Raw genomic sequence first — 8,955 nt, 5'->3', positions numbered from 1 at the left:
TTCTTGGCCCTCGCTCTGCGTGTCTCTCTCTCTCTCTCTCTCTCTCTCCCCTTCTCTCTCTGTGGTACCTTCTCCCTCACACTACCTTCTGTTCCTTCTACGTCTTTGCCTTCTTCTTGCTGTGAGAGAGAGAGAGAGGGGGGGGCAAGGGGGGGCTCAGGGTCCTAGTTAGGGGGAAGACTAAAAACATGGATGGAGGGATTTAGGGGAAGGGGGTGTTCTTGGAAGAGTTATCTTCCTAGAGGGATGACAAACCCTAGCCTTTGAGAGGGAGGGATAGGATAGGAGGTGCATAAGTCCTTTGATATGTGTAAGGATACTACAGATGGCTTCAAGTGGGGGGGAGTCTTTTTGTTTGTTTGGCTCAGCAAAATGATTGATGCTAGGACTTGTTTATCATAGTGTGTGACTATTGTTGGTCTATAAGATGCCAATTCTTGTTTGAAGGGTACACCTAGAATAGGGTATCTCTATGTGGATTGATGGGTAGTATGTGCACACATGCATTTGGATCATGGATTGATTGAGCTGCACTTGTTCTTGATTGTTGCTAGTTGATGACCAATTCCATTCACATGGGCTAACTATGGATTATAAGTGGTGTTTCTCACTCATATTTGGTATGCAACTACAATATTTGACTAGGTTTTAGGATATTATTTGGGGACCCCTTATGGGGTTGGCCCACTTGACCAAGATGGTCTACCGAGCGTTGATTGCTCTGAAGAGATGTTGGCTGGCTAAACTTGTCAAGAGGTGTTGATTCCAACCACGGATTGCTATGGATCTCTTCGAGGTTAGTGAGGCTGAAGACGTGGCCCCATATTTTCATTGCTTGGGAATGGGGTTAAAGGGCTCACATCTAGGGAATTGGGATTCATCTAAATGTTAATTTTCACTTGATTAGAGAGAGAGAGAGAGAGAGAGAGAGAGAGAGAGAGAGAGAGAATGCCACACAAAGAGTGAAGAAAGTGAGATAGAGAGATATGCTGAAATAGACAACATTGAGAAAGAGGCAGTGTTGACCCAAAGGAACCACCCCTTACTAGAAAGCTCGCCACCATGAGAGGGTCCTGCCATTGAAGGTAATGGATTACCATTAGAGGAAAGCCACTACAAGAGTGGGGTGACATGGCATATTAAACCCATGGGTGTGTCTATATAATGGGTTACAACGCCTTGCTCGGGCTGCTATTTGATGAGCTGAGCAGTCTATATCTTGTAATATTCTAAGTAATCGAGAAGATGATGTTTTGAGTCTATTCCTACTGTCACTGTATTTTTGCATGTTGTCTTGTTGTCTTGTTGTTGTCAATTGTGTGATTAGTTGTGAGGCAATCCTAGTCTAGGGGATGCTCAACACTAACCTAAGGAATTGATTCAAAGAGAGTGTGAGAGAGGAAGTTGACATGCAAGAAAGAGATAAGAATTATCTGGTGTTTCTCTCCTTCTAACCATTTAACCCATGAGGATGCTAAATTTGAGTGTTTCTAGGTAAGCAGCCATTCCCACCAGCTCGATCCTCGGCTCACGCTCATCTGCCACACCCTCCTATGAGTTTCCCCCCCCCGCCCTCGAGCTTGAACCTTGGCCCTACCTGAGCCCTTGCTCACACCACTTTCTATGGGTCTGATCTAGCAGCTTACCTCGGACCCGAATTTTAACTAGAACAATTCTAACATTCTCTTGAATTCCCCCCCTTTCAAAGATCATTGTCCTCAATGATCATCTGTGGGGGAAGTGTTGACATATTAAACGTTTAGATTCCTAGTTGGCATCCATCAAAGGAAGACCTTTCCAAGCAACTAGAAACTCTTTGCGAATACGATTGTGAATTCATTTCTCTCTTCGATCTAGTATCTTGTGTGCTGGTCCATGGTCTACTATGTCTTGTTCCTGTAGGGAAATAAGACCATCTATCAAATCATCATCACATGATATAAATCTTTTTAGCTTATTGACATGATAAATCATCACATGATATAAATCTTTTTAGCTTATTGACATGAAACACTCGATGCCGGATACGACAAATAGGTGGCAACTCTAGCCTATATGCCATGTTTCTAAGCTTCTGGATAATCTTCCACATTCTAAAAAATTGAGGAGAAAGCTTAGGAAACTTTCCAGTGGTGGATAAAGAAGTAGACTTTGTTGGCACTTTGAGGAAGAATTTTTCTCCTTTAAAAGATCTAGTTGATCTTTTCTTATCAGTGTAAAATTTAGCTCTATCAGCAGCTTGCTGAATCTTAGCTTTAGCTAACTTTAAATTTTGTTGCATCTTACTAAGAAATTCTCCTACAATAGGATGTTTCTTAGCTATGCCTATAGTATTCGAAAGCAGATGGAGACATACCATAATTCATCTCAAAAGGAGACAAAGCTCATCACCTTGTGAGGTCTATTATTATAAGGAGTCTCTAGCATAGGAAGGTATGTGTCCCAATCTATCTACTTATCAGATACATACACTCTCAACATATCCTCTAGAATCTGATTAACCTATTTGGTCTGACCATCAGTCTCTAGATGGTCTCCACTACTCATGTTTAGAGACACCTTTAATTTATCAAAAACATGTCTCCAAATATACCCGGTAAACCATACATCCCTATCCGAAACTATGCATGTAGGTAACCTATGTAATAAGAAAATATTTTGGATAAATAAATCCACTATCTTTGGAGCTTCCATAGTTTCTCTTGTAGCAATAAAATGAGCCATCTTGCTCAAATGGTCAACTACCACTAGGATAGTATCTTTCTATCTTTGGGTTTTGTGTAACCCAACAATGAAATCCATGGATATACTTTGCCAATTCGATTCCCGAATTTGTAGAGGATGGAGCAAGCCAGGGGCTTTCTAGTTTCTTAACTTTACACTGGAAGCATTGTTGGACATACTTGTGGAGATTTGTATATAGTCCATCTACCAAGCTGTACTATTTTGTCTTGTCCAAGGATTATTATGTTTCTCTTTCGTTACTTTCACTCATAGGTCCCGTGCACAAGGAACACAAATCTTTCCTTTGTGTTTAATAGATCCATTCTCTATTGAGAACTTAGAAAATGCACTTGAATGAATAGTAGGTAAGGAGTTAGACGAGGTTGAATTGTCCCTAATCAAAGAATCATTCTTGATTCTCTTAGCCACTCGCTATAAATAAGGATCCTCTAAGTGTGCTTTTGTGATCTCTTGAAGTAATGAGATTTCTAGTTGGTAAAGCTCATGTTGTACAATAATAGTCTAGACAAGGTGTCTGCAAAATGACATTGTCCTTATCTTTACAATAAAGAATTTCCATATCAAATTCTTGCATCAACTCAGCCTCTCTACCTTGTCTTCCTCTAAGGTCAGGCTAGTTATAGAAATACTTTAGAGTATGGTGATCTGTATATACCTTGAATTCTACACCATATAAATAGTGCCTCCAAGTCTTTAATGCATGAAGAATTGCATAAAGCTCTTATTTATGTATAGGCCAAAGTGGTTGAGCTGGAGAGAGCTTCTTGCTCTTAAAAGCTACAAGCTTGTGATATTGGTTAAGGACTTCACCAATGGCAATGCTACTTGCATCCATTTCTAGCTCAAAAAGTTTCTCAAGATCTACAATCTTGAGAACTGGAGCCGTCAAAATTTCTTGTTTCAATATATCAAAACTTTTTTGTTGTACACTTGTCCACACATAATGTACCTTCTGAGTCATACACACTCAACCATAGCTATGAAAGCTACCCTATACTTAGCTTCACAACTAGAAGTGGCCACATTAGGCTACTTCTTGCTCAGCAAAGATATGTGTGAGCTAGCGAGCATGAAACAAAAACTACTTGTGGACACTCTTGTGTCATAGCGACCAGCCCAATCCGAGCCTGAAAATATATGTAAGTGCGACTACTATTGAGAAGGGCATATTTTAAGTGATAGTTGCACCACAATTCTCCTCTCTATTTGCCCCCCTAGTAGGTTTATGCCACACACATACACAAACACAGACTTTGAGCATGTGACTCGGTTTTTAAACTACAAGTTTCCAATCAAAAAAATATTTATTTTAGAATCATTTAGCTGCTCTTTATTTGCCTCTCATGAGCTAGTTAGATGAACGAAAAACAATTTCAAGATTTTGGTATTTAAACCCCTTCTAGTCTTTTCAAAAAACACACACACACTCCAGTGCCCGCAAGGGGGGGACATCTCCCCTTCTAATTATTAGCCCTAGAAATAGTCAAGCAAGAGCCACATGTAGCATCATCAATGCATACTGTAGATGGATTGCATGGCTGGAACATGGATACGATCACTATAATCCTCCACCTTCAATGACCCACCTTCACTCAAGTGTTCAAGGGCAAGAGCCCTACCAATGCAACACACCCTATGAATACAAAGCTGCTCTCTCCCAACTACACCTACTAGGATCCCATCTAATATTAGCGTACAAGGATTGGGAAATATAGTTTTTTGTGAAGAGGATGATTTTTTTTTTTCGTTATAGTTTGAAAAGAAAATAGACCAACCAACAAGGATTTTCTTAATGATTTTCACAAATATTAGTAAAAGTTGAAAATTATAAATTTGAATTTATTTTTCTCAAAAGTAAAGATTTATTTGATACATTGCTAGCTTTCATTTGGTTTTTATTTCAAATGGGATTGATCATGATACCCTACCTCACACACACACATGCTAAACAAATGCCCCATACACATATACACACAGTGCACCAATCTTCCTCCATTGCCAAAAGGTAATCTAGACTACAAAGAAGCCCACACTAAATATAAGTACTCAGGTAAAGGCATGCAACAAGATTTCTTCGCTTTTTGTGAATATTCTCATTAGCATATGTGTGTTTGTGTGTATGTGGGGGAGGGAGGGGGGGCATCCATTTGGCACATGCATGTGTGTGAGACAAGGTATCATGATCGATCCCTATTCCCAATACATGGCAAGATTGCTTTGATTTTTTTGAGAATCCTAGTTAGTGTAGCAAAAATTGGCATGGTGAAGATAGGTTGAAAAAAGAAAAGATGTTAGGGACTCTTAGTGTTGATAGATTTTCCCAATGATAATGCACACAATTGTGATGCTAAGTGGCACATAGACTTTGCACATCCTCTTAAGCCCTCAGCTAAGATACCCATGGTCATACATCAACAAAGCTTCTTTATGGATGCCTCTTTACTCGACATTGTTATAAAATTGAGATAATAAGCCATCAAGTTCGTCACTTTATGAAACAAACTCATCTATTTTTTGACCCCTAAGTTTTTAATTATGTAACAAAAATTAGCTTCGTATCATCCATAAGACCTTGTGCACTATATAACAAATATTGTAGAGAAACCATGAACAAAATGGAAACATGTGGGCTTTCAGGACAAGGAATAAGACATCCATTGGAACAACATAATAAAATTTAGTGTTTGGAAGAGATGCTACGATACCTTTGAGATTCCTTTGGTCCAGCTCTGAGAATGGCATAGAGTCTTGAGTGGCATAGAGTCTTCAGTCGACTAGCTATGAGTTATTAGAATGAATATAGAAGAGACAAGAATGATAGGTGTAAACATCATGTATCTGACAGCAAAGTAAAGAAACAAAGATTCAAGAAAGAGGAATTACTCCCTTTATACCCTAAAGAAATATGAGTGCAAGCTGAAGATGCAAGGAATTGGTCCTTTTGTTATCAATGAGCTATCTAACAATGGTATCACTAAGTTAGAAACACTTTTGAGAAATCTATGGGCTACCATCATTAATGGTAGCATATTAGATATACATAACAAGCCTATAACTCTAGAAAGGTTGAAGCAAAGCTACTAGATAGAGGCCACATCTTCGAGTCATACTCCAAGGATCTATCCCAGAGCATCCTCCTAGCTACTTTATTCTCCCCAAAATTTTACTACCAAGGCGGAGATATCTCAGAATTCTTGGTGAGCAAATCACGCACCTTCGTACAAATCTCAATGTGTTATTGACAAGTCGTCCAAAAAGACTACTACAAGTTTAAATTCTACTGACACGTGAAAGCATGAAGACATTACTTTTAAAATAACATAAGATTAGAGGAATATTATTACATGATGGCTTGCTAATTAGAGAGCTTGTGAGTATGTATGAGTATAGAAAAAAGGTGTCAAATTTCAAAGATACTAAAACTAAGTTCAAATGAGAAAGTTTCTTCAAAAAAAGGACATATACTTAAATTGATTTAAGGTTTCATGAATCATCATCTCTACTTGGGAGAAGAAAAAACTGATTAGTTCTACTTAATTTTTCTTACCTTAAGAAAAATCTCAATGATCACTTTCTCTTTGTGAAAAAATGGGGAAGGAATTCTTAGGCTTGCCTTAACTCGCATGGAAATTAGCTTGCCTTCTTTCGTCGCAGTTTTGCAAGCACTGCTTCTTCATGAGAATGAAATGCAGCCGCCCACGACTTTGAGATGGTCGCTGCATTGATTTCACCATGTGAGGTCCCGACCGTAGGCGCAACGGTGAAACTTTTGTGGGTGAAGGTCCTAGAAGGAGAAAAACGGGCACGCGCCACCAATGGTACGACAACAAGCGATGGATTCACGATTGACGTCGCCACGTGCACAACCTCATCTCTGCAGCTCATAACCACCAACGCTGAGCGTTGTGTGGGATCCACGCTAATGTCTTCAACCAAGCCAAACTGCTCGAAGATTTCCTTGAGCCTCGCAGCGGAGTAGGTCCTGCTGCCTTGCCATGAAACCTTCACAATCTTCTCCTTCTCACGCATCCGCAAGATTTCTGTGTGCAGAATATGCTTCACAGCCGTCTCTTGATCTTCTTCCTCCTGGCGCTGAGCTTTGCGAAGGCGTTCTTTGGTGTTGAGGTCCTCCATCATCTTCCTTTTCTTGGAGTCCAACTTCTCGGAGATGCTGTTTCGCTTGGCATCCACCTCGTGTTTCCTCTCAAGCAGTGCATCGTAAGCTTTGCGGGCCTGTGGATCGCTTAGTACATCGTAGGCTTTTTGGATGCTTTGAAACCTGGCACTGGCAAGAGAATCGTCCGGTCTCTTGTCTGGATGACACAGGAGTGCTTTGCTGTAGAATGCTTTGCGAATCGCCGCACAAGACGCTTTGATGCCTTGTTGGAGTCCTAGAATCGCATACCAATCTTCCTCCATCGCCAAAAAAAATTTAGACTATCAAGAGAGATCTGCCTTCGTTTTTAACCAGAGCTTTTTCTTACGTTTGCTTTTTGTTACCTAAAAGCGAAAAAGCATGGTCGCTTATGATGTGATGAGCGAGTGGGAATTCCTTGCAAAGAGCACGAGAGAGTCAAGCAGAGAAGATGAGCGCTCTTGAATTGCTTCCTCCCAAGCATCAAGCAGAGAAGACGAGCGCTTCATGCATTGCTTCCTCACCATCATCAAGCAGAGAAGAAGAGTGCTACACGCATCCCTTTGATGAGCGAGTGGGATTTCCTTGCAAAGAGCAGGAGAGAGTCAAGCAGAGAAGATGAGAGAAGATGAGCGCTCTTGAATTGCTTCCTCCCAAGCATCAAGCAGAGAAGACGAGCGCTTCATGCACTGCTTCCTCACCATCATCAAGCAGAGAAGAAGAGTGCTGCACGCATCCCTTCGTACCGAGACATCAAGCAGAGAAGACGACTGAGGGAGGGAGAAAATGAGTTTTAAGCTGGGCTTTCACACCCGACCATCAATGTACGCATCCCCTTTTTTAGAGAGAGAGAGAGAGAGAGAGAGAGAGAGAGAGAAGCTTTTAACCCCTAGAGACCAATCTACACATTTCTACATTTTTTGTGGGAAGATTTATTCGGCCCATATAGGTGGCTACATTTCTTGGTAATGCCACGATGAGGGTATGTGTTAATGAATCTCTCGTACCCTTCTACCAGAAAAAGGTAATGTCAAGGCAATGGTTAAAAACTTCGTGAACCATTTGATCGAAAAATGTCCATTAGACAAGGTTGATCCACTTTTGTTTACCATTCTTGTGCTAGTTAGTCGAAACAAACTACATGTGTGGGTGAGCTATTTGTTAGGGAGAGATGTGCCAACTAACTTTTGTGGGTGGTGAAGGTCCTAGAAGGAGAAAAACGGGCACGCGCCACCAATGGTACGACAACAAGCGATGGATTCACGATTGACGTCGCCACGTGCACAACCTCATCTCTGCAGCTCATAACCACCAACGCTGAGCATTGTGTGGGATCCACGCTAATGTCTTCAACCAAGCCAACCTGCTCGAAGATTTCCTTGAGCCTCGCAGCGGAGTAGGTCCTGCTGCCTTGCCATGAAACCTTCACAATCTTCTCCTTCTCACGCATCCGCAAGATTTCTGTGTGCAGAATATGCTTCACAGCAGTCTCTTGATCTTCTTCCTCTTGGCGCTGAGCTTTGCGAAGGTGTTCTTTGGTGTTGAGGTCCTCCATCATCTTCCTTTTCTTGGAGTCCAACTTCTCGGAGATGTTGTTTCGCTTGGCATCCACCTCGTGTTTCCTCTCAAGCAGTGCATCGTAAGCTTTGCGGGCCTGTGGATCGCTAAGAACACCGTAGGCTTTTTGGATGCTTTGAAACCTGGCACTGGCAAGAGAATCGTCCGGTCTCTTGTCTGGATGACACAGGAGTGCTTTTCTGTAGAATGCTTTGCGAATCGCCTCACAAGACGCTTTGATGCCTTGTTGGAGTTCTAGAATCGCATACCAATCCTCCTCCATCGCCAAAAAAAATTTAGACTATCAAGAGAGACCTGCCTTCGTTTTTAACGAGAGCTTTTTCTTACGTTTGCTTTTTGTCGCGAAAAAACCTGGTTAGCGTAGGTTAAAAGCACGCGTCTTTCCAGCACGCCGTCGGCTCTCCTTCAATTGGGATAAAAGCGTAAATTGTGCTACACGTGGCGAATGAGTAGCTCTTTAAACACTAAGTTTTGAGGGAGGGGCGCAGCTAGGAATG

General features: G+C 41.3%; 2 protein-coding genes across 2 annotated transcripts; both read right to left on the bottom strand.

The window, feature by feature from the left end:
- Positions 1 to 6,375: 6,375 nt before the first annotated feature.
- Positions 6,376 to 7,164, bottom strand: LOC147636202 (uncharacterized). Its single transcript, XM_086802095.1, has one exon. The coding sequence runs from the start codon at positions 7,162 to 7,164 to the stop codon at positions 6,376 to 6,378; it is 789 nt and encodes a 262-aa protein (XP_086658221.1).
- Positions 7,165 to 8,060: 896 nt separating this feature from the next.
- LOC147636201 (uncharacterized) lies at positions 8,061 to 8,749 on the bottom strand. Its single transcript, XM_086802093.1, has one exon. The coding sequence runs from the start codon at positions 8,718 to 8,720 to the stop codon at positions 8,061 to 8,063; it is 660 nt and encodes a 219-aa protein (XP_086658219.1). The 5' UTR covers positions 8,721 to 8,749.
- Positions 8,750 to 8,955: the final 206 nt, after the last annotated feature.

Source organism: Cibotium barometz, chromosome 8 (assembly GCF_041138505.1).
Source record: "Cibotium barometz isolate CiBa-2024 chromosome 8, ASM4113850v1, whole genome shotgun sequence".
NCBI classification, from domain to species: Eukaryota; Viridiplantae; Streptophyta; class Polypodiopsida; order Cyatheales; family Cibotiaceae; genus Cibotium; species Cibotium barometz.
Note: the sequence above shows the minus strand (reverse complement) of the source record. Positions and strands in the feature narration are given on the sequence as shown.